The 26,649-nt window shown below is 41.1% G+C and overlaps 1 protein-coding gene across 2 annotated transcripts; it reads right to left on the bottom strand.

Moving 5' to 3' along the window:
* Positions 1-4,531: 4,531 nt before the first annotated feature.
* Positions 4,532-22,441, bottom strand: fignl2 (fidgetin like 2). Of its 2 annotated transcripts, XR_004340658.1 has the most exons (4): positions 22,276-22,441; positions 20,882-21,022; positions 5,204-9,722; positions 4,532-5,095 (listed from the first exon to the last, which is right to left on the bottom strand). XR_004340658.1 is itself a non-coding variant. In XM_032573668.1 (3 exons), exons 2-3 carry the CDS (start codon positions 20,904-20,906, stop codon positions 7,678-7,680), a joined length of 2,070 nt encoding a protein of 689 aa, XP_032429559.1. In that variant the 5' UTR covers positions 20,907-21,022; positions 22,276-22,441; the 3' UTR covers positions 4,532-7,677. The 2 variants fall into 2 exon arrangements, 1 of the variants encoding a protein (XP_032429559.1); XM_032573668.1 differs by having other exon boundaries at positions 4,532-9,722.
* Positions 22,442-26,649: the final 4,208 nt, after the last annotated feature.

The raw sequence follows: 26,649 nt of genomic DNA, 5'->3' as shown, positions 1-26,649 counted from the left end.
ATCACATTTTAGTCATGTGGGAGAGGGGGGCGGCCCCAAGTCCTTCTGCAAGGACATTCCACCTGTCAGATCTAATTTCCTGAGAGTTTTGATGGAGCAGCGCAGAAACAATGCAGCTGCAGGGGATGGAGCTCTCAGTCTGAGACAGATTATGTTTACTATAGTTTCTTATTTTATGTTGATCATAAATGGGTTTATTATTCTGGAAGGAGACCAGAAGGGAATATGTAATTTTTAAACAATCCAGAGGAAAAACCTTATAAAGCCTTAATAGATATTTATCAATATTTGTCAGACTTATTTTTTATTGATAGATCTATTTAGGTGATTTATGAAGAATTTCAGCTATATGTTCACATCGTTGTCTTTGTTTCATTAAGGCAAACCTGTGCAGAAGTCCCACCATTTTCCGTGTGCTGCTATGTAAAGAGTCCTCCCTACATCTGGAACCAATACAGCTGTGCCTGCTATCTGCAGGACCAGGGGCTGGGAGGTTGCAGGCTGCGTTAGCGGAGGGTGAGGGGCCGGACTGGTTGCTACTTTGGCCCTGGGGGTCTGTGTGTCCCTGACTTCAAAATAGATTTGATTGCTAACAGCTGGCAGTCCTAACTCACCCGGTGTCAGAGCTCTCCTCTGATGTCAACCTTGTCAGCGTCAAGGCCCGCACAATGGAAGGCCAAAGGTAGAGAGGAGGACTGTGTCGCTGTGAAATGAGATTCAGACAGTGACTTTTTTTTTTTTTTTTACTTTGTGAAGGTTGTTGCCATAAATAACTTTCAGGTTTTTTGGTCACTGACAGAAACACTTCCTGCATGTGTTCAATGTAAGCAGCAGATATTTAGGTTGAGTGCTTATTAACAGCTGTTTAAACTGAGCGGCATTTGACACAATCAAGAATATCTGCAACCAGGAGAGCAAATATGGTGCAAATTCACTCACAAGCAAGCAAATGACAACGTGTGTAAATAATGCTGAATTATACGGAAGTGTCCTTTGATATTCACCAAGGTAAAAGTGTGACTGAGCTGTGTCCTCCTATTCAGAGCCGCAGTCCTAGTAAATAGGACGGCAACTCATTAGCATCTTTTATTATCCAATTACAAACCCTGCTCGCCTAATTACCTCCAATCAGCAGGGAGAAGAAAATGATTGACTTCCTGGAGGACAGGACTCACTTTGGGACAAAAAAGGGACAAAGTGGGTTTTTTGTCATTTACTGGAAGTGAAACCAATCCAGATGCTTCTGTTACACTGTCAAAGTATTTTAAAGACATTTTCATAAATATTTTAAGGTAATTGCAGTTTTTAAACCAATGTTAGACTTCAGCTGCCTCATCATTAAAATAACTCTGCAAAATGCTGGTGAAACAGTTACATCATTTGCATTATGAACATTCTACTAGTTTTGGGCCTTAATGGATCCGTTTGAACCCTTTATTTTCAAACGTATTGAACAACTTTAAAAAACTAAAGTCTCTTCAGAAATTATTTCTTATTTTCAGAATTTTCTCTTATGCACACAAAATTGCTCATACTGGTTTAAAAATAAAAGATAGCAGAGAAACCAAACAAGCTTTTCTACCATGAGGAAGGTCCTTGTCCACGTCTTACTAGATATTTGACCATTCTTCTTGGAGGAATTGGTTGAGTTTATTTATATTTGCTGATTTCCTGCCACAGATCCAGCTAAAAATTTCAATAGTTCTACAGTAAGGGTAATACCAGGATCTTAAGGTTACTCTGCTTCATCCATGCAAAAGCCAACAGCGAACAGGACAGTGATCCCAAACACTGACTGCCCTGACCACACAGCTCTATGGGTTTACAGCCTGAGCTAAAAACTCACATTTGTGGCAGGAAACCAGCAAAATTAAACAAGCTCTACTATAATTAAACCTAATTTAGTCAGTATGATGCCAAAACCTATTGGCATCATAGCATGTGTGCACATGCTAAACAGCATGTGCACACTGTGCAAGGTCTAAGAGACACTTTTCTAAATATTATCAAACAGTATAGAAAAAATGTAAGATAAATGTGTCTGGAAACAAAAAAAAACACCTAACAGGCAACAATGCATTTAAGCTTCTTGACTCTGGATAGAATAGATCAAATCCACAATACGTTCAATTCTGTGCATCCACATTAAATACAAAATAAAGGCACTGGAAAAAATGGTTGGAAACAAACCTTTGGCATAAAAAAAAAACATGTTCATGTTATTAAATTTCACTCAAGTTCCATCTCGGAAAACTCAAATGAGTTATTTAAAAGCCCCAAATTTATTTCATTTTTTTCCTCTGATGAATGTATATAAAACTGGCACTGGCATTTTTTATTTTCTTACTTGCATTTAATACCTGCAACTATAATTTGAAACATTTTTTCCTTGTCGTCTGTCACGTTTTTGCCCAAACAAGGGTCTGCTGTTCAACCGATTCTGTAAATAGCTGCAGGAAAAGATGGGACAAATTCTCAAACAGCTGCAAAAACCATTATCCTTCACTAGAGGATGAAGGGGAACTGCTGCACAAGGTTGTGATTATACCACAGCAATGCATCATTATTAGACAATTAATTACTTTTGTCATTAGCACCCTCAGCACCACTGTTCTGCCGGGATTCGCAGGCGCAGATGTTTCGAACTGCAGCTCTGCAGCAATGTATCCCGTGTCGTGCTTCGCCTGAACTTTCACTTCTTTGCTTAGATTTATTTTACAACTCCCAGTTAGTTTTGAGTCTTTGAAAGATGTCAGGAAAGAGCAGAAATAGCGCAGAGGGCAGGCCGCTGGGACGAGCTGTTGTTTACAGACAGTGACAGGGACGAAGGACCTCTGCGTTCTGGTGCCGGGCCCCGCAGCCTCGGGGGCCACGTCAGTGTTGCTTCCGTGGCCGCTCTGGAAGCTCCAGCATTAGCACACATACACAGACACGCATACACACGCACAGATACAAACATGAAATGCAAGTCCACGCAAGCCACGCAAAATGATTTGCACACAGAAGCACGAAGCAAGACAGTTTTGTCTCTGCACCTTTATCATTCAATGAATGCCCTGTTATAATTCATCCAACACTGATTTACACCAAATATATAAGTGTTGGCATATGTAGAACTCTAAAATAAAATACTTTAGGGCTTTAATGTTTTTATCCTACAGACGCTGGCAGTTTTTGTTTTCTTTTGTCAAACCTAAATATTTAAAATATTGAAATATTTTGGTTTATATATGATAAAGATAACCTGAATAAATATGAAAAAGCACTTTTCAGTGGATGATATCAATTCTTAGTTTCAGTTTCATTAGCCACACGTAGACCTGATTTATTCCAGATCTGATCTGTAGAATTAAAATATTACTTCAGTAGAACCGGCCTGACAACATGAAATAGGCTAAAACTTCTCAAAAAGCATTAATTGAAGAACAGAGGAGAAATAAAGTCACTAACATTATTATTGAACATGTTACAAAGCTATTTTTAATTAATCCAGCAAACGACAGTGAGACTGCGTCCATGTACAAAAGGAGTGCTGAAGTTCTACCATGTTACTCTTTGAGCACATTGAGAACTCACGCCAGAAGGTCATACAAGAAACCCGAGTAACTTCTAAAGTACTGCGATAAATGTTCATTTTTATCAGTAGAAAAGAAATTGGATAAAAATGGCATGTTTGTGAGAGTTGCAAGAAGAAAACCCCTGAAGAGCAAAAAGAACACAAAAGGCAGTCAATAGTTCCCAAACATTTTCTTGAATCTGCCAAAGATTTTTGGAAAAAATATCAACTGAAACTTTCTGTAGGTATACATTACATCTGGTTCAAAACTAGCAACATTTTAGAAAAAGAACTTCATGAAAAGTTTAAACAGGGTCATGGTGGTAACGGTCTACGACAGTTTCCCTGCTTCAGGAACTGGACGACATGCTGTTTCTGACAGAACCATGAATTCTGCCCTTTACCAGAGAATCACCAGCCATCAGTTTGTGACCCAAAGCTCAGGCACTGTTAGGTTATTCAGCTGGAAGTCCACCTTGAATGACTAAGAAATTAAAATTTTAGAGTGGCTTAGTCAAAGTCTGGATTTAAATCTGATTGAGATGCTGTGATCTGATTTTAAAGAGGCAGTTCGTGCTTGAAAACCCCCTATTGAAGCTGAATTGATACAATTCTGCAAAGCAGAGTGGAGCAAAATTCCTCAAGAGGGAATATAAGAGATTCAGCAGCAGTTATAGCAAAGACTTGATGTCAAATAGATTACTATTAAACAAAGGGCCAAGTTGGTTTGGATAGCTGTTTTTGTTTATAAATGAAAAAAAAACAACTACTTTTTGATTCATTTTTGCTTGATGAAAGCAAAAATAAAACAAAAAAGTGTAACAAAAATGTTTTGTTTTCAGCATGGGACATCATAGATAAAATTAAAACAGCAATCAATGAAACATAAACAACCAGGTAAAGTAAGCCTAAGAAAAGCAGAGACCTTCGTTATTTGTGCAAATGTGAGTGTGAACTAAATAAACAGCCGTGTTGCAATATTGACAAATTCTGTTTAATATTGTGTGATACTCTTCTCTTAAAATACAGTCTTTTCTGAGGTAGACTATTACAGTTCAAGAAACATCATTATCATTTTTAAAACAGACATCAAATAAAACGACATGAAATAAATATTTTCATGTACAATATGCTGCAAAAATGAGGTAGAAATGGTTACAGAAAATGTACAATAACCAAGAGAAAAAGTTACTGCGGTGGGCAGATTAAAAGTGGACAAAATAAAAGCTTGTTTTGGTGGACAAACTGTCGACAGAGAGAAGGAAGTGGTTTCATTTCTGTAATTTAATGTGAGCAATTGTGGAAAAGTTTATTTATTTATTTATTGTTTTCAAGTGGGGGTCACTCTGATTGATCTGGCTGAAGCCACCAGCTGGTGAGGGAAGGCTGCTCTGAGATATAGGATTGCCGGGCATCAATCAGTCCACTTCCACTCCGGAGAAATCAGAATAAGGGAAGTAGAAGGGGAGGAGGAGGGACGTTGGGGAGGAGATTCGACGCCACATGGTCACTGGGGCCTGTGGCCGGGGGCAATCCAGTCTAATGAGATTGCATTTGGGAAAAGAGAAAAAAAAAAAGAATGATGAGGACAGAGCGACAGAGGGAGGGATGAAGGATAGGGAAATATTACATCATCCTGAAACTTACGAGTCGCTTTGCCTGCAGAACGTTGACTGGGTTTTTTCCAGCGTCTAAAAGGACCTGCTGTAGAAGGAGATATATTGCTGGATTGTCTACATGCTGGCTTATGCACAAAGTAATTGTAAATATTTAATCTTTGAGATGTAGTGAAAGCCACATGTAACACCTTGGTCTGAACTACTAGTTGGGATTGATATTCTAAGCCATTTTAATCAAGTTTTGGGTTCAGATTTCGACTGTAAGTGCATTGGGGCTGGTTCTGTGTTTATTTTTTTAAATTTAGAAATACAATTTAGAACCACAACACAGAGTAAGCTTACAGTTGCAGTCAGATTCCTTGACATGCCTGGTAAAAATGTGCAAAAAGCCTTAAAATAAATCAGTATTTTACTACAGGCTCCTGGTGTTTCCATGCACTCAAACAAGAGACCCACAGCATCACTGATCCTCTATCATACTTTAAGGCCTCTTAATATTTTTTTACACCGGTCCCACCTAGAGTGTTTATTTCTTAACAGCACAATATTTGTTTCATCTGCCAAAAGCCACAGTTCCAGTTAAAGGGTTAATACAAGTCCACATGTTTACTGGCCTCCTAAGGAGCCATTTAGTGTGAGGGAAGCATCTAGTTGTTGTTATGGATACTTGGTGACATTTGTTGCAGTTTTTAACTTTGACCTGTGGAGATGTTTTACCTCCCACATCATTCTGCTCTTTGGCCATGGTGGCAACATACATCATCAACCCAAGAGGCCAATAATAAAAATAAAGATGTTAAAAATGGGCCCCTTTATTAAGTCATTCTCCCAGCTAATATTTACACAAGGAGCCCATATTGACAGGAAATGAGCTGAAACTCAGACAACTGATGGGAATGTTACCTCATGCCCAAAGAGGTTTTATATAGGACAACTCCAGGTTAAAAGAGTTTTATCTCGAACTTCATAAAAACTCAGACCAACTTTAAAAAGTTGACAAAATTGGGAGATTTTTAGATTGGATCTTTCTAAATATATTTCTGCGACTTTAAGCTAGTAGAATAACTTATTTTAAGGGTTTTTACACATTTACCAAGGTTTGCTGATAAAGGATCTCTGTGTGTAGATATGTGAGGAAAACACCAAGCGGTGCATTTCCCAGCAGTTTGTCCAACAAAAGAAGAAATATTTTCTGTTTTCTACATTTCTCAAAGACAATCATCACTTCACCATAAACTACATTAAAAATAAATGGTAAAAGAACTGAAACAAACAAAAAAAAATGTGTTTATATATTCATATATAATAATACATGGATTTATGGCATCAAATATCCTTTGAAATACCTGAATTACATTCAATGTTACTCTTTGTAGAATATTCAAGTTTCTCTGCTGAGGTACTAGCCCAGCCGCAGTGGGTTTTTCACGAGACTGTCACGGTCCTCCTCGCTCTTCTATCTCACTCTCATCTAAGACCCTAAGATTACATACATTCTTTATTTCATATTTCTGAGGTAAAGAAATTCTTCCTGAGCATTTCAAACAATATCACATAATACAAGAAAAAAAAAAAAGGAGGAACGGAGGCAGGAAAACCAACACGATGTGGGACAAGCTGAATGCGCAGGTGTTATTCTGCAGGTGAGAAACTGAACCTGATGTGGAATGTGAATCGTGAAGCAGGTTTTGGGTTCGTCGTACTATATTTACTGTAAGCACAGCACAGTCAGATGGGTGAAGCATGAGAAGTGGTTTTGCAACGAAACATAAAAACACTCCACTTAAACAGCTGTATTCCAGGACAAAGGAGGCCCAGCTTCACTTATTCTGCACTTGTTTTCTCCGAGAAGGTTTTTGTGTCATAGTTTGGTAAAAAGCTATTGTGAATATCAACATGCTGTGATTTTTACTTTGTTACTACTGGTCAGTTTTGAGAAATTATCAGTGCTTTTTTTATTATGTATTTGGTTTGTCAAGTTTTTGGTAAAAAAAAAAAAATTTGCTGAAGTGTTGCTGATCCCAAGCCCTTTGAGCGACAATCCTATGACTACATTGACTGTAGGATAACATGGAAGTGGATTGGTAATAAATAGGATCCTGAGAGTAGCAGCCAAAGGGTGGATTTTCCAAACCCTGATTATCCATAATGTTGGACCACATCGCCCAGCAACAAATAACTGATTTTGTCCTGGACCCAGGCTAATCGAGACACCCCTCTGATTTCCCCTGTTGGCCAAATGACTAAAACCCGTTCACCTCACTTTTTCTTTGGGAAAACATCAAATATTATCAGTGTTCTGGGCAAAACAAACAGTATACCGTGTCAGGTTCCTGCCAGTGAAATAACTTTATCAGCGCTGCCCCTACCGTCGAGATTCTCTGGCTCTTTTGGCTGCATAATCAGTAATTAGGAAACAACAACAAAACATCCCCAAGGCTTTAAATGCCAAAGCAAAACCAGGGTCGTAGTGCAGTCCGAGTACGGTGACTAGCTGCTTTCTCAGTGGCTGTACATTTTGCTCCACTCTATACAAGTGACCAGGTCCTTTGTGGTGGTGTGTGGGCGCACCTTGCAAAAGGCATTCTCAAAATCTGTAAAGTCTGGAGTTTTGGGGGACGTGGCGAGGCCGTGCATGGCTCCGGCTGGGGAAGATGCTGAGGAGAGCACCTGCTGGCTCAGCTGCAGCAGCTCCCACACAGAGAAGCCCTCAGTGCGCTGCAGCACAGCGGTCATCTCCCTCTCACTCAGGGTGCAACCCTGAGGCGTCAGCGCCTGCAGCAGGACATGCTGACGGATCCCCATGTCTGGGAGGCTCACATAATACTTCTTGGCAAAGCTCCGGTGGACCGCGTCCTGCAGGAGATCTGGCCTACCAGTGGCACACACAAGAATAACCAAACCTGTGGGCCCCACCTGGATTTTCTCCAGGATTGTTAGCAGTATCTGCCTCAGCCCCTCCTCCTCCTCCATTGCTTCCACCTGACTGAGCAGAATCACGGCGGGTTGCCGAGCCCCTGCCACCTGCAGCAGAGAACCCAGAATGTGTTCTGCTTCGAGCTTTCCTTTAGATGCCAACATAGGTCCGCTCACACGGTAGAAGGAAGCCCCCATCTGCGAGGCCAATGAACGAATCAGTGTCGTCTTCCCCCCTCCTCTAGGACCAAACAGCAGGACGGTTCTTGGCGGCCGCGCCAATGGGCTGGGCCTTAACACAGGCCACAGCAGGTCCTCTTCCAGGGCAGCCTTGACATGAGTGAGCCCAAACAGTTCGGTCCAGAGCAGTGCCGGGCTGCAGTCTAACAACTCTCCGTTGATGAGCTCCAGCAGTTGGGGGTCTGGGCTCTTCATAGCTTCAACAGGTGCAGAACACAACGGAGGGCGTTTGAGTGACTGGGGGCGGTGCTGTTGCTGGGTGAAGCCCTGCTCCGTCACCCCATTTTCCCCCGTCATGCCTGCAGGAGGACTGTACTCCCCTCCAGCCCCAAACTGAGGAGACACCAGGGGCTGAGAGGAGGGCTTGCTGGGCTTAAAGGTTTGAGGGTCTGAGCTGCCTGAGCTGCTGAATCCATTTCCCCTGCACTCTGTTTTCTCACTCACTCCATAGGGAGAGGTTCCTCCAGCCTTCAGGGAATCATAGCTGTACTTCCTGTACCGTGACCGGTCCCCATTGTCATCCTCCTCTACACCCATTTCAAAGGCCTTTCTCTTTAATGTCCCTCCAGACTCAGATGCTCCAAGGTTGGCGCTCTGGTAGCTATATGAGCCTCCAACCACTGTGGGCCTAGAGGGGATGGGTGTAGGAGCTGGTAGACCTGAGGGAAGGTATGTTGTGGAAGGATGACTGTAGCTGGGAGCAAGGCTGGTCTGGGGTGGGTATGTGCTGGGTGGGTAGTTATAAACTGCTGTGTTGGGGCTGTAGCTGGGCACCAGAGTGGGTGTGGGTTGCAGAGTGTGAAGGGAGGTGGGGGGAAGTGCTGCACTGGGCTGAGGACAGAACCCTGAGGAGAGATAGGTGCCGTTGTAGCTGGAGGGATACTCGCCTGAACCGCTGCAGGAGCTGCTGCCACTGTAGGCCGAGTCTGACAGATTACTGTTGACTACTGACACGCTGCTCACCCCAGGGGGACCCGCAGATGTAGCAACAGTCTTAGAGCTCGAAAGACTCTCATGGCCTCCAGGAGGAACCAAAGGATAAGAGCCATCAGCGTTGTGTGTCAGCGGCCAAGGTTCCAGCTCTGTCTTCTGCCCATTAAGGCCCCCAAAAGCCCCCGGCTCTGGGTACGTTCCCACAGTAGGAGGTCGGTCGTATGGTGAGTCCAACACGCCTGCGTACTTTTCAGCATAGCGCTTCAGGAGGTTTGAGGCTGTGAGGGCAGAGATGTCGTCGTTGGCCCAGGCGTAGTTGTAGGAGCTGCGTCCGCGGCCGGAGTAGAGATCCCCCTTGTGGGCTGGAGAGGAGGTGGTGGAGGAGACATCCAGGTGCTGCTCGGGCCACTGGCTGAGGGGCTGGGCATGCTCTGGGTTCCAGTGCATCTTTAACAGGCCTGACAAGACAGTCACAAAACAACATCAAATTATTTTACATACAACTATGCCAAAAAACTTTAGACTAATGCTGTTTCTGGAGTAGATGTATTCTATGTTGAAAATAGAAAATAGAAAATATTCTTTATTAATTATTGACATCCTCAAATTTATTAACTGTACTGAATTGTACAATTGCTTTCTCATATCACAGATTTCCTTTTCAAATATACCAACATATTATATGTCCTACACTTACATTTTTTTTGTTTTCCTGATTAAAAGTTCAATTTTAGAAATATTTTAAAGTATTGGTTGCCATTAAGTAATGGATGGATCTTTCAGGTAATGGAATGGGAAATAAGTCTTGAAATAGAAATATTTTCCTCACTCTTTTGTCCAGTCTTATCCAGATCTGGAAAATACTTTCAAATTTTACATACAATACAATTTTACATGCAAAGAAACCCTGAGTTGACCCCAAGTTTGTACTGTAAAGCAAAAATATTGCAGCTATGTGTATTCATTTTATCTTGCAGCCCTGCTGAGCAAATGAATGACTGGTTTTGGCAAGAAGGCAAAAAATATTAATAAATCTCAATTATTAAAAATATTTTAATTTCAATGATTATATGTAGTTCTTAAACAGAATACAGAATCAGCAGGTTGATGTTTAACAAAAAAACATAACTTAGAAACTGGTGGATCTCCATTACTTTGACTATTGTGTATAAAGTGACGTGATCAAGGACACCTCCTCTGCCAAGAAGTGAACTTCCTCTGTCAGGAAAGGCATCTTTTCTCAGTGCTGCTGCCAAGTTTGGCAACAGAACAGTGTCAAATTTCTTAAACAGGGAGGGGTAGATGAAAGGGAGGCACAGAAAAACATGGAAAGCAGCAGAAAGAAAGAGTGAAAGCAAATCAGTGGGATGCATGTGTTGTTTTGTAGTTTCCCAGCTCATGTTGGCGGAGCGATAAGACCCCTCCACTGTTCGCCCTACTAGTAGCATCTGCAGGTCTCCCAGAGGAGCTATTGTTATCTCCCTGTGCATGTTGCTGTGAATGCCTGCTCTCTCCGCCCCACACCCCCACCTACCACCCACGGATCCACCCACCCACCGTACACCACTGCTCAGAATGGCTTGCTGGACACAAGGAGGGAAGGAAAAGGAGGGAGTACGTGTGTGTGTGAGGGTGTGGGCGTGTGTGGACAGTGGTTTAGAGAGAGTGAGAAAGAAAAAGGGGGTGTACTGGAAGTGCAGCATAGTGAGCTATTCATCAGCACAGGGTCCTATGGAACATAGGGATGGGGGAATGTCTGCTCCTCTAGCTGACTTCAGCGAGGTCGAAACAGCTTGGAAAAAACAAATAAATAATGTTCTATAAATAACGTTTTCACTCCACGCCTCTTTATTAAATATGCCTAAAAACACAAAGTCAAAAACATCCTATAAATGCTCAATGCTAATATTTTAATGTTATTAGCATAAGATGTAGGATATATTAGCCCTGCCTCCTGCTCAGGCATTAGCTTGACATTCCACACATAGCTTGGCATTATCGAACTGTCACAATTTACCCCGAGGTGAGAAATACTCCGGCCAGGAGCGGCGAGGTAAAAAGGAATATAGCAGAAGCCGTCATTGCTGCAGCTCTTTGCCTTTTCCTCCAGCAGCCGCCTGATGATTCATTATTCATGGCTGTCTGTAGGTGTGGAGCCAGGACTCTTATTGCTGTTTAAATCAAATCTCAATATCCACAGCACGAGATTCTGCTTCTACTATCTCGCTGCTAAACTTTGACCTGCGTCTTTCCAAACCTCCCCGTGTGTGTTTTCAGATTATGCCTGTTTATTCAGTCAGATGAGACCAGCAGACCAGATGGCCGTTGGATTATCATGTCCTTCATATTCAAATAGACTGCCTTAAGTTCCCAATGGCCAAACCAGTTCAAGTGCTTCGCTAAGCTTCAGACGGCACACACGGCTGCACACCCACTGCAGCAAACTGTGACATTCTCACATATCTTCACTTGCAGAATACAGACTTGTCCACACCCAGATGACCACATTTTTTTTGTTTTTCGGTTTTGTTTTGTTTTGTTGCGGACTGGTCTTTGTCCGGGCCACAGAAACCGTACATGTCCTGCAGGCCCTTCCCATCTGCAGCCGGACCAGTTTGCGAGCAGCCCCAATAATGGGGCCTGTGTGTGACAAAGATGGATGAGAGCCCAGGGGAGCTCATAAAACCTGCAGCAGGGAGGGAGGGATGGAAGAAGGCAGAGACGGAGGGAGGGAGGGAAAAGAGAGTGAGTGGACAGCAGGCGCTTTCTGAGGGGACTGTAGCAGACATTAGAGGACCCTGTGAGACGGGCTGACTGCTGTCCACTCCATCATCAGCACTAATACAGAAAACTACACCTCACCTCTCCCATCCCACCAGCTGATTGTGCTGCTTACATAGAAGCAAATTCACTGTCATTATTTGTAAAAACGTGACTCTGAATCATTCGTCTGTGAAGAAAGCGGCAGCGTTTCAGCAGAGTTTAGCCCTTTCTGTGTAATTAAATGCTGCCTTCTGCTGGATTGTGGTTTTTAGAGCAGTAACAGTTTGAGCGAGCTCTAATCTACGGTTCTGCCTAAATCGGAGCCATCACACAGATTAATTCATTGGAGGGCCGGTAAGAAAGCTAAGATTAGAAGCAGGAAATCAGGACAATGTGTGACGACAGTAAAATCATTAGATCAACCTCAGTAAAGGCTTGAGTGTCAGCTTAGATTGCAAATTATTTAAGACATCAAGAAAGGCGAGTACAGAGCTGGTTAAAAGTGTAAATATTAAAGGTAAAAATTCATTTTTCTGTTGTGCTTCCGTTACTTTCTGTTTTCCAGCCTCAAACAAATCAACCCTCACGTACACATGGGGGGATTATAGATTTAAAACCTGTACCAGGAGTAGGCAGAGACATTATTATGCTTGAAAAGTTTTAATCCAGACTTGATTATTTTTGAAGCTATTTTCATACTGTGATCACACTGAAAAAACACTGAATATGCATATATATTTTTTTCGATTTAATATTGAACAGGTCTTTCCTATGTTGACTGATGGACTTCTTTGGCTGTGAGGAGGCTGATAAGAACCTTCTGTCCGTGCATGTGAAATTTCCCACTCTTTGTGTGTGTTTTCTCGGCCCCAGGAGAGACAGATGTTCCTCTGCTGACCGCCTTACTGTCTGTGCGGCCTTTGTGGTGGACAACCATCCAGCAGACGTGCATGGATCGAACAATCCAGTTGGCCCTGAGACAAAGCCGAAGGGATCCTATTGTCAGGGGCCTGTCTAATTATGGAAATCTTATTAATCTATTCAGGAGCAGTTCACTGACAGCTTTTGTGTCAGCCTGGGATTTATTGAGGGACCTGTGTGAGCTGCATCCTATGGCAGGAGTATGAGAAGAAGACAGCGGCATGGCTTTCTTCAGCAATTTTCACTTTTAGGAGGGAGTTTTTTTATAGCCTTAACATCCTCAGATCTGCTATCTATAAAGTCCCCTCATCCAGTGCTTATTGGAGAACACAACAGCAGTTTTTGTTCCATAAAGTAGGTATTACTTCCAGCTCTGTTGTGGTTTGTCATAAAAATATTATAGGTTCGAGGTGAAAAGTTAGCTTGGCATGAAGCCCTGAGATGGAGGGACCCAGCGGCGTTTCATTGCTCCCCAGAGGTTGCGTTCCCCTTCTTCATTCCCGGCTCTTTTATTTTCCATGCCTCGAGGAACAAAACATACACGGATGTAACAAGCCTTCTGGGACTTTGTGCTATTAAAATGTGCAGATTGTGAAGGGGGCTGCTTGTAAACAGCAGCATTTTGGATCAATTCAATCAGGGTCTGTTCGGCGTTGAGCTACACCTCTGTCCACTGATAAACCTAACAACTCGACATCACACACCTCCGCAATGAGGCAGGAGTCAAACGTGTTAGAAAAACAAGATGCAATTTTAGGACAGGATGCTTCAGCAGAATATGAAAATCTGGAAATTCATCTTTGGAAAAAGCGGAAAGCTGAATCTTTCTGTTTAAATCCAAGAAAAAGGGTCTATCTGAAAATTGACCATGGTAAAACAATCTCATCACAGAAAACCAACCATTTTGCTAAAATTCTTTCAATGTTACAAAAATGTAAACAGATGGTCAGTTTGAGTATTTTTGCAATATTTCGGAAATTCAGTTGTACAAAAATCGTAAAGAAGCCCATTCTCAGTAAAACTCAAACTATTGCTGCGACAAAAGCTAATAGAAAAATGACTAGCAACAAAACAAGCTCACACATCTTCACTGTGCATCATTGGCACATGTTAACCTCACCAATTTTATAACAATATTTTCTAGTATTTATCGTAAAGATAGCAAAAGTGTTGTTTGTGAACAACAATCAGTCCGGGATATTTTTGATTATTGATACCATTTTAAGCCCATTCTGATTCAAAAGTAAAACATATGAAGATGTAGCAAGACATAGTCTTGATTTTAATATTGTTTTAAAACTAAGTGAAAATGATTAGGCTGTAAACAATTTAAATGGCCTTTAGTATATTAGTTGTGATTAGCACAGGTAGGATTAGTAACTGTAATCATCAGTCTTTGTCCCTGGAGATTGTAGATCGTTACCTTGACTTTTCAAACAGTAGCCGACATTACCAAATCTAGCAAGTTTTATAACACAGAGTCTGAAAACGATAAAACAGAGATACTTCAGTGTAACATGTTCACTCGAATGTCTTGCTTTCTCTCACCGTCTCACAGCCTGAATAAACATCGGACGTATCAGGATATGTGCTTCCTCTAGCTACAGTTCTTAAAACGTCACTGATAAAGAAAATGGCTAGCTTTGAGCTTTCTTACTCACTTTCTACACCTTAAAGTGTTTTAGTGTTGCAAAGTGGTAGTGCAAGTATTGTGCATCCATTGATCAGAAATATCTGATTTTAGAAGTTCTCACAATCTGATCACCAATGATCACAAAGTGGAGCCTAAAATTATTCATAGATTTGGATTTAAATTTAAAACTGTTTGTTTCAACTGGTTTGTGCCCGACAGGAAATGAGGCAGGCATCTCAAAATAATAATAAAACAATGTAAAAGGAGTATTAGTTTGAAAAAAGGTATGTTTCTAATTTACATTTTGATTTACATTTTAGTTTATTTAAGTATTTATACACCTCTAAATGTTCAACGGAAAAATATTTGCTACAATTGCCAGTGGTAACTTGATTTATTTTTTGCGATGGGCTTTGAAATTGGGAAGCATGATTACCATCGCCCTAACCTTCAGCTCCTTCCACAGATCAGTTTCAAATGGGGACTCTGACTTAGCCACTTCAAAACGTCAATATCACTTGAAATACTTAACTTATTACTTGAAATGAATAACTTTGGGCTTAGCTGTGAGAATTGTCTGTTTTTGATTGCAAGCTCAGTTTGGCTGGGCATCCTTCATCCTAAGAGCATCTGTGAAAGCAAGTTGGGAATAACAGACTTAAGGAGACATAAGACAATAAAGCAATGTTATTTATCTAATAACTGAACCTGCTTTTATGTTATCAGCTTGCATAAAACTAGTCAATTAGAAAAAAAATCAAGTGTAATGTTCACAAGCAAGTCAGGCAAACAATCTTTCAAAACTTTTTAAAAAACCTCTGCCATCACAAGTTTAGCGTGCACATAAAGAACATCCGACAATCCATTATTTATGTTTTAGATCTTGATTTGTCATTAGAAGGCCCCTGAGTCCTTTGTTTTCAAGTTCACAGTGATTTATGATACTAATATCAAACAGGACATTCTTTCTGGGCTGTACGCCGTGACATACTGCCAGCCAGTCGTAAAAGCACCAACCTGAGAGGCCAACTGCATTTTACAACATGGCTGGAGGAGACGGTACAAAATTGTCTTACGGTAATCTTCCACTGTGGTATGAAATACACTTTTTCATCTGCATTATTACAAAACAGCTATGGTACAATATTCAATTATATTACAGTTTTATGTTAATATAAATCAATGTCAAATATGCTAAATGATTTTAATCAAAAGATACTAAAATATTGTGTGAGGCGCTGCTAAATATCTGCAAAGAGAAGTGCAAGGTGAGTTCTTGAGAGCATTTTTAAATGACATTAAGACAGGTACATATCACATAAAAGAGTGAGGAAAATTCTAATGAATCTAAGCACTACTCACAGGCCTACTATCACGCAAAGAAAGCACAATCCCACACTCTCGCTCTGCCTCAGTCTGGATCTCTTTCACTGGCCATAAAAAGATGTAATAACAGAGATCTGGTGAGGAGTTTTCACACCTGCTGCCCTGAGTTTAAACATGGATCATGAGTCCTGTCCCAGGAGGAAAAAAACAACTCTCTCTCCTACAGTGGCTTTGAGGGGCGTCCTCTGTGTGTCTCTTCTCCTTCCTATCTCTGTACTTGAGATCTTTGTTTCGTGCCTCACGATGACAGTTGGAGTTAGTCTATTTTATGCTTCGACCTCCGCTGGGAATGTTCCAGGCCAGCTGTCAGAAGAGTTTTGTCAGTGTGGAGATCATACCACTTAATAGAGGAAGAACAAAAGATGAGAAAGTGCTTAGAAAATAAACAGCGAAATTAAAATACTCTTTACTGTTATAAATTTAACAATTATTTTACTATTTGTTATTTTACGAGTGGAAAGTAACAAATAGTTATTGTCACCACAGCTTGTTTTTCTCTGAACTGGACGAACAAGAAGAGCGGCCAAACTACTTGGTGGCATTTGTTAACAATTGATTCATTGACAAACGTGTTTGGAATTGCTAACGATGATGCAGCGGGAAGGCTAGGTCTCATCTGAGAGCGTGCTCATTTTAACAGCACTTTTCTCAGCACTCTCCAAAAGTAGAAAGCCTCAGGAATAATTGCTGGATGCGTCACTTCATGCTCGTAATTTTAGAAACAACTCCCCCCATCCCCCGAGCCTGCTAGCGCACATCCACAAATGGCAGAAGCCGAGTCCAGCCCACCCACCCCCTATCCCCTGTTCTCTTCAAGAGCAAAAAAACACAGGGTCCCTATTTTCTGTGGCTGCAGGCTGGCTTTAGGTCATTGTGTCCACCAATATATCAAAGAACAGCTGTCCTTAAGGCTCAGTGATGACCAATCGCCCCCTCCATCTGTCTAACCCAACCAATCTTCCAGTCTACGGCTCCATCATTTCCATCCAATCTTCCTCGCCTTTCTCTTTACTCTCATTTCTAACCAAATCGCCTGGACCTTCTCTGCATCCAGCTCTTACTTTGTGCAGACAAATTAAGCAAATCTCAATACATTCAACACACATGCTGCCCTGGCAAAGTTTTGATCCTCCACACTACAAGCATCTAATAGCATTAAAGTATTTTCTCGGGTGCATTAATTTACTAATTAGCCGTGTTTGTGTGGAAAAACGTGTCACACTGTCGAGCCCTGAATTTCTGCTGCCTCAGGAATCCAGTGAAGTGCAGCCATCCAAGTGAGCCTCAACCCCCTTGCTTCTTAATTGGACCATTAATGGGAGCGGAGGTCTTCTTAATGAGCTGATAAACCCCTTGAGAAATAAAGCACCGGGCCCGTGGACTCACAGGAGCCCGGGTCCCTAAAAACATCTTTTTTCGCCCCCCCCCCTGCAATACATGCACAAAACAACATGCACACACTCACACACTGGAGGCTAATTAGAGCCAATTCACACCCACACTAATGATCCTTGCTCTTATTCACACACAGTTTAGCAGGCTGTGTGTTTACTCAACGACCTCACAGGGCCCTCCACGGCAACACTCATACCACTCTGCGTACAATGGGGAAAGATGCTGTTGTGGCCCTCCAGCCAATGTTTGAGGGGCCGTGGGATGAGATCCACTGCTCTAAAACTTAGAGTAAAACATAAAAACAGAGCCAGAAAGGCAGAGAGAGAGAGAGAGAGAAGACAGGGGTCACTCAGAGGAGAGCAGTAAAAACGGCCAGACTGGACTCTTGTGTGTAGTCATTCTCTGAGCATGTGTGCTGCTTTAAAAGAGAAGGTATCCCTCCACCAGCGGGGGCCCCCAGCAACAAGAGTTAGGGCACTCCTGGGTTGGCGGCCTGGGACTGATTTAAGAGTGTGTTTGAAGTGCAGATTACAGATTTTTGCACCAAATCCCTCCAGGAGTATCCATGGCCCCTGGAATCTCTCTCAGGTTTCGTCTCAGGTCCGGCGATTGTGGTTTCACCCAGCTTGAGCTATTCTGGACTGGCCACAGACGAGGACCAACAGCATGTTGTGTATACAAGTTGTTGTCATGTCATGTAACCATGGGTGCATCTATTCTCTATGCGCAGAAACAGAAAAGTCAACTACAGGAGTGAGAAGTAGCAGAAGGAAACCGGAATGCTCCACATTCCCATAAAGTGGCATTCCAACATGGAGGTGAGAGTCTTCGCATTCTCTGCACACATACAAAATCTTTCTCAATTATGACTCCAGTCTTTAACTGAGAGCTGCAGTATCACCAGCAAGCACATGGGTGAGCTTGTGTGTCACCGGTCTGAGAGTAAACAGTGTGACTACCTCACACTGCTGTGTGTAACCATACGAAGCTCCTTTCTGCAAACACACACTAGAAGGCTGTTCTTAAATGACCTCGACAACAGAGCTACGCTGTACATGGGAACCTACCAAGCTGTCGAACAGAGAAAACCACTGCACCCAGTCGTAAAATGAGCCTCCCCCCACCCCCAAAGGTTCAGAAGATCCCTATTAACCAGCAGAGACGTTTGGTAGCAGACTAACTTTTTAGCCATCCGTCTGTGACATTCTTAGAGCTACCGTCTCCAGGAGAACTCAACTTAGTCCGTCAAGGTGGACCAGTAAGGTTTGTCACTGGATAAGTTAAAATAAGTTGGTGTTGCAATCTAAAAGGAATCCTCAGCGTGATCCAAACATGTCAACCTTATTTGTGTGAACATACTTCCAGACCTCTTGCTTTCTTATTCAGAATGAAAGATCTACCATATAGATATGGCGCCTATCAAAAGGATGAAATTTGCAAAAAGCAAACAAACAAGCTACTGTTGCTCTGTTTCCAATTTTGCATGTATGTAAAGTGCACTGAAAAACATGGTATGGACGTATTCAAGTGAAAAACTGAAGCAGAATTAACCGTGAGGAATTCACAGTGTCCTGCTGTATCAGGAACAAGAACATTATTTCAGTTATGTTTATCTAGTTTTCATATTAAAGGATCAGGGAAGTAACAACACAAATGTTTGTATTATTCTTAAGACACTTTCTGATATTTAGCAATTTGCATAAATCTATTTTATATTGCCCAAAAATGTTCAGTTACTGGAGAAGAATCACTTAGTGAAGTAAATTAGAATTATATTATCATGCTTTGTTTTACTTAGTCAGAGATTTACTATATTGCCTCTAAACAAAAAAATTGTAGGCAAAACACAAAAATTTGTTTTTGCTTTGAAGACAGAAATAAAACGTTGTCTTAGATAAACAATCCTTTTAGGAGATTTTTTTCCAAAAGTCAAAGACGAAGCTGTAATTTCAGAGCCTTTTTCATGCTGCTTACACTTTACAGCTCTTACACAGCCAAAACTCAGAAATAGTTTAATTGTGCATCATTAAATCCATGGTCATCATGGATTTAATGATGACCAAGTTCTGTAACAGAATTAATAACCATCAACATGTTGCATCACAAAAACGATTAAAGACCATTTTTATCTATACAAATGTTCTGCAAATCCCCCCAAGTGGTCAGATAATTTTTAACTGAATTAATCAGAAAGTAGGTCATGCTGTCAGTTTCAAGTTCATCTTCAAGGTGAGGGATTGCATGTGCATAGGACGGTGTGAGATCAGATAATGTTTCTATTGGGTCATTGCTATAATATTTGAGTCAGAGTTGGACATGATGCTGATGTGGCCAAATTTTTCCAACATGGATAAAAAGTACTTATCAGCCCGGTGATCAAGTTGTGTATGACTTAGTGTTAAATGTATAGTAAGGTGATGCTGGAGTATTATTTTCCTACGGCATCCTTCCAAACCCATTGAAAGGGAAGGCATTGAAGTATGACCAGATATTTTAGACATGTAACGACAAACCTTTTCCTGGTCAGTGTCACATTTTTATTTTCTTTGAGGTCTTTAAGGTGGGAGTTCTTGTCTTTTACTTGCTTTATGAACAAAAAAGATCAGCCTGTTTAGTATTCGATCTGCTGAACATCTGAGACATATCGACATACTTGACATGCATGTTTATTTTCAAGTGGACTGACTGGTGCATCTCTAATAAAAGTAAACATCAAACATCAGCTTATGTTCCAGTCAAGCATTTTTAACTCAGAACAGCCGCACATCTGCCTACTCTGCCATTGCGACGCTTTTTTACATGCCGGTGCACAAACAGAAGTTTCTGTCATCAATTATAAAGTAATACTTTTTAAATTAACTATTCTGTTTGATTCTCCCTCCTTTCTTGTAACTGTCATGCCAATAATGGTCCATTGAGGCGAGTTAAAGAGCTGGGAAAAAGAGGCTCTTGAGGACGAGGCCACAGAGGCTGGCCCCTGCTGGCCACCAAACAATGCTGTTTTGGAGAGCCCAAGCACTGGACTCCTAAGAGGCCCGGTGTGAGGGTGCCCACAGGGGAGAAATGGAACTGGGCATGTCAGTTATTAGGTCACCGTTGCGGGAAGAAAAGTGAGAAAAGGAGAGGGGAAGCAGGAGGAAGTGTGTGCGGTGGTAAGTCTTGCATTGGTGTATCGGTAAAATTACACTTGCCTAGCTAAGGGGTTTGTGCAGCTTAACCCATCATCCCTCCATCCTTCCTCTGTTCCTCTTCTGTGCCACAGCTGTTTTCTACCGCCTGCTGATGAAACATTCAGTGCTCAAGGTTTAGCGTTTCCACTCTGCGTATCAAAGAAAAGTCCAGTCTCTGCGCTGAGCCCGACTTTTAGCCACCGGTGCATCTCTCGTTCTGTTTGCACACGTCCACTCCCACTTATTTTTTTCTGTGAGAGCTCATTGATTCAGGCAAAGTCCAACTAAGTCAAGCCTCTGTGGTGTGTAGTTTAGAGAGGAGGGGAAAAAAAGAGAGTGTCCTACTCACTATAAGGGACAATAGGACTCAGCATTCTGTGGAGCTGGTCTCAGTAAGGAGGAATGCTGTTTCATGAATGCCAGCTAAGGATAGCGCAGGTCCGGCTGTGGTCCATCACTGGCATGAGCGCGCACTGACAACAGGACAACCCTGAGAAAGACAGAGAAAAATAGAAAATAGAAATAGATGAGGCTGTTGGAGGCTGCTGTGAAAAGCTTTGACAAATGTTAACCAACACTTTCAGATGAGCCCGAACACACTGAAACAGAGGACGATAGAGTTACAGACCAACCTGAGAGCCGTATCGGTGTAACAAAACCAGAATTCACACTCTGTCTCACTCACACACTCAGTCAGCCAAATTCAGACACACAAGGGCATTCATTACAGGCAGGCATTAAGCTGATTGTGGAGCTGTGTCCAGCCTCTAAAGAGGGTTTTCTAAATCTGCCTTACAAAAAGACTCATGCATACCATTGCTCCGCGCACTGGGGCAATAAAGACTGCATTCTTGAGACAGCAAATACTTTTGGAGGTTCATAAGCCAAGAGATCTCTCCTTTCAAGTTTCACGTAACAACCAATCTGGTAAATAAAAGATCCTCAGTTAATTTTGTTGACAGGGTAGAATTATACATTTTAAAAATGGGAAACAAATTTTACTTTAATTGACTTTAAGAGCCAAGTCAGCATATACTGTAGGAAATATCCATTTTGGTTTTGATCATTTTAGCATACATAGATGAAACGGCAGATTAATCTTTCAGTGTTTATTGCTTCATTCTTCTATAAACTACAAGAGCTTTGGGAATGCTTGCTTAATTATTTATGCACAGCAAAAAGATGCATTTATCACATCAAAAATTAAAAGAACAGACAAAACATTTTATTTCTATAGAACATTTTAGGAATTTTCACACTATTTATTCCCTAAATTCAAAGAACTTTATCAGGCCACAATAATTCACAGTAAAGTAACAGTGTTGTCATCGATGCAGAGACACCCAGCTTATAGCAACAAAAAAGACATTTATTTACATTCCTTCATTCACATGAAGGAGATATTACGCAATGACCCCCTCGGTTTGTCTCTGGACGCCAACAGGCTTCACTCCAGCAACAACAACACCCTCCACTTTAAACTGACAGCCAACTTTTACCACTCGCAGCCCAGAATAACAATCTGCACCGCAGCAGCAAACCACAGCTTCCACTTCAAACAAACAGAACCTCTTTGCAGGAAAGAGATTTTGTTTGCAGGGGGGAAAGAAACATCAAATGGTCAGTGGCCGAAGAGAGGAGAGAGCTGCTTCAAAAGAGCTCGATTTCAGGCAAACAGCAGGGAGAGCAGCTGGCCGTGACAGCAGATCGACATAGAGATGCAGAGAAGACAAGCGGCCTTACCTATTCATGCCTGCATGTCCTCCATCAGATCTGAGAGCACTAGGATAATCCCTGGAGCTGACCGGACTCGTGTGTGCACTGCTATGCTTTTTTTCCACATATGGGACACAACTCTGCTCTTTCCCTCCCTCCCTGTCTCTCTCTCCCACTCTCTCTCTGCTTCTCTCTCTGGCCAGTGACAACAGAGGTAGCACTTCGCTCCCATCCCCCATGGATCTCCCATCCCCCTCCCCTCCTTCTCTCTCTTTATGCTAAAAGTATTTAAGTAGGAAGAGGGAGAGAGAATGAGGAGAGGGCGTGGACTGACCAGTCATTCTCAGAAGCGGAGAGAGAGGCCACTCGTACATCGAAACCTTGGCTCACCGGACAGTGTCCGAGTTTTAGGGCTGGTTTGGTTTGACACCAAGGATTGCACTGAAATATAAACAGTGGAAAGATCTTGGGGAAACTTTGACTTCTTCTCTGGCTGTCTAAAACTGTTTATCAAGTTGCTTAACAAAGTTTGAAAGTAATTACCCTGATAAACAAATTACCCCCCAAAAAATGTCACATCACCAGTTGGTTAATGTTGTTAGTCAGTCCAGCTTTGTTAAAGATAAGTTGAAAAATTCCACACGTCTTTAGGTAACACAATAAGAGATGACAAACTAGAAAATGTGGTTTAGCAAGCAGTAGATAAATGGAATTTGGAGATTAACTTCTGCTTGACAGACACACAGGCCTGTCATGTACTTTGGTGTAGACTAGAAGGACGCAAGTACAAGGAGGAGGACAGCATGAAAAGCAAATTTACAAATAGCAAACAATATGAAGGAGAAAACATCATGGCACAAAACTGGTCAAGAGAATCCATCAAGGACTGGTAAAACATGGACTCCAAATACTTGGAGAAGGATGATTAAAGAGTGGGAAGAGGGTAAATCACAAAAAAACTAAAGAATCAGGTAAAACATATGACTAAAACCATTTCACAAGGAAATAATTGCACACGAGCAATTAGGTAGAAATAAAACAGTGGCTGAAATTTAAAAAAACAAAACAGACATCAAAACTTGACTAACTCATGGCACATCCAGAATAAATGACCTTGACCTATAAAGCTGTCATCCTTTGTTTAAAAACAACTCTGGGGACGTTTCAGTAACGTTAACCTGCTAGCTAGCCTTGATGGCAAACTAGGATCTTTTTAGTAGAAGTTATGTGAATTAAATATAAACCAATGTTCCAGAAAGAAAAACAAATGTGCTGCAGAGTCAGACAATTTTTCTTGTTTGGCAATCATCAGCTCAAATTGGATATATTTTTTACTGATCCTTAAATGCAGACTGGCACCTTCCTCCATTTTTAATCTATGAAAGCATGCACTTTAATGCAGTATTTTCAGTAAAGGAAGAATTGCATGTGTTCTCTTAGCAAAACGTAACAGTGAATTTCGGGTGTTCACCCACATGTACAGGTGGACAGAAATCACAAATATTTGCCCTGGACAAAGATCCGTGGAGTGAAACCTGTCTGACAGTTTGTTTTGCACCTGTCTCTCTCTGTGTGTGTACATTTTTAGCCTTGACTTTCATAGTCCACTTCAGTTGGGCCTCACAAACCAAAGCACACAAATGCAACTTTGAGCAGAGAAACAGTAACTGATAGTGATCAGTGCAGCTCTCAAACCGCTATATTCATTCGATGACATACTAAACAAATGAAAAGACAAATGAAAGATGAATACAATCAAACACAAACACTGATCCTTCTTTCTCTATGCATTTGCAGGAGACTTTTCAAATGATGTTTTTCCAGTACTGATTGAAAGCAAAACATCTTACCATTATTTATTATCCAAAGAAATAAATCATGACCATTTACAGCTACCAGCATTTATACTCAGCCACCAATCAAAAAAGGCTAGAAAAAAAGTGTTGATTGTGGAGTGCAAACTGTAGCACATTTCTGTTGAATGTTCTAAAAAATATATTTAGTTTTGGTCAAACATTTTTGAAGATTCACTGAATCTGCCGTTTTTTTATCCTGTCTTTTTCTATATTTTTGGAGCCTTTCTTTGCACATCTTCCAAATCTACAAATTATGGATCTGGTCAACTGGTCTCACAATGCAATTGATCAAATTTTTTCAACGAGAAGACTGGGCACAGGACAGCCCTCTTGTCCTGCGAGGCAAGTTGGATGTCAGTCTTGCTGCGACTAGCAGCCCAGCTGAGGACTCCAAAACTCACTAACAGAATGGAATCGATCTTGGAGAAGTTGCTAGTTTCGGCTCAGTGGAGTGACCAAACTAATTTGAATGATTGGGAACGGAGATGTATCGGAGAGACTTTAGGGAAGATTGAAATTTAGAATCTACCCGACCTAAGACATTCTGTATCTGAATTGGCTTTCCCCATGTTGCTTTGGAAGGGCTGCATGTTTCCAATCTCCTTGAAGATATGTAAACATAACACTCCTTTCCACCTCACCCCCTCCTGTTGCTCTTTCTTTTGGTTTGTTATTTTGTTTGTATTTCCTTTTAAATCCTGTAAAGCACTTTGTATTATCATGTTGCTGAAAATGTGCTATATAAATAAAATTACCTTTACCTTTACCTATTGTTTCTGGAATGTATTCAGAGTAAATTATCAATTCACCCAAACAACACCAAAAAATCAGATCATCAAGTCTTCAGCCAAGCCCAGATTTAAGCTGCAGGCAGGTTTTCAGTGCAATTTGCCTGATAATAGAGCACATAATTATCAATACTGGTGAAATACTGGCAAAGGGGGAGCCACTGAATTTCACCGTGCATCCATATTTACCCTACAAGGCAACTGGATTCTCCTAAATATCATGTGGAAATGATGAGAGTGAGGAAATCTTGCTGGGCTTAGATTCCAAGGATCTGTTGAGTTGGGATCAACCAAAGTCCTACAATGGCAGCTACTGGTGAAGTTGTAAGCCGGACAACAGCTGTCTGGTAGCTTTTAAAGAGCTTATCATACATGCTGCTTAAGCATCTGACCTAAACATCCCTTCACTTTAAGTAGAACAAAGTACAGCACTGATGTTTCTAGACTGGAAAGATGTTTTCATTCACAATGATTCAACACTGTTACAAAAACTTCAGCGCTGTTTTGATGAGACTTTGATGCATTCATTCATAAAGAATCTGCTGTGATGTTTTACCCAAATGTATGACAATATTTCCTTCCTGAAAAAGAAAAATGGTTCAGTATAGAAACAACCAATTCGTTGTGTCTGATTTAAATGACTTTTTTTTAAACCTAATTTTTACATGGACTTAAATGGGTGTTGAAATAACCAAACGAAAGATTTTTTTTCTCTGCAAGTAATTATTTTCATTCAAAACTTTTGTTCATGTCAATTTTAAACTGTAAATGAATGAATAAAAAATAAACAAATAAATCTAAAATAAAATATTGTGTGGCTGTTTTCTCATTACATGAAGTCCAGGACAATAACAAAAGATCAAAACAGGAAATAATTTTCATTCAACAAAGAAATGTATTTCTGACACAAATGTATTTTATTAAATTCATAAAAATGAATCTAATATTTTAGAAAACATTGGACCTAGCCTAAAATTGAATCTATTCTTGACCTGTTGGAGGTTTCTTATTTCCTTATTTCTGTCATGCATGTTCACTATGAGGGACTGTTGCAAAGTCAACAAGACAATGCAAGCAACAGTCCGCATTTTTTGGGTGGGGGTTTATATAAAACCTTTTTAACCAGTTTGAATAATAAACTAAACCGATGATGCTGATAATTTATTGAATTTGTTACATACTTCAGATTTTTCATTCTCAAAATGCTACAATTATCTTCAGTCCTTTCTTAAAGCTTTCAGTAGAGAGTCATCAGGTGGTTTGGGAAGAGAGCTCTGCAGACGAGGCGCAGCAGAGCCCATGGTGTGAAGGTTTGCCTGTGGCATATTGAGCCTGTAGGAATTTGCAGAGTGGAGAAACGGAGTTGATTTCTGAGCAATGAGATGTACGTTGAGTTAGGATGGTCTAGTTCAGTGAATGGATTAGCAAGTGAGTACTCCTTGTTTGCTAACTAGGATCAATTGAAATGGATGTACTTGACTTGCAAACTGTCTGCATGACGGGATTGATTGGACTTTTTGTCCCTTTTTGTTAAGTGCCTTCAGATGACATGTATAGTGAATTGGCGTTATTTAAATAAGAATTGAACTTAATTAAACTGAACACAAAATACACAAAACTGAAAACACTGCATTTTCTTTCCCCTTTAACGTGAAAGTCAGTTTTATAATTATTCCCTAACAGATGGAGTTTGTTGTCATTCAGGCGACATACAGTCAGCTGAATGACAACATAATGTCAGGCGACGTAAAGCTTCA

Source organism: Xiphophorus hellerii, chromosome 1 (genome assembly GCF_003331165.1).
Source record: "Xiphophorus hellerii strain 12219 chromosome 1, Xiphophorus_hellerii-4.1, whole genome shotgun sequence".
Classification (NCBI taxonomy): domain Eukaryota; kingdom Metazoa; phylum Chordata; class Actinopteri; order Cyprinodontiformes; family Poeciliidae; genus Xiphophorus; species Xiphophorus hellerii.
This window is presented reverse-complemented; position numbering and strand designations above follow the sequence as displayed.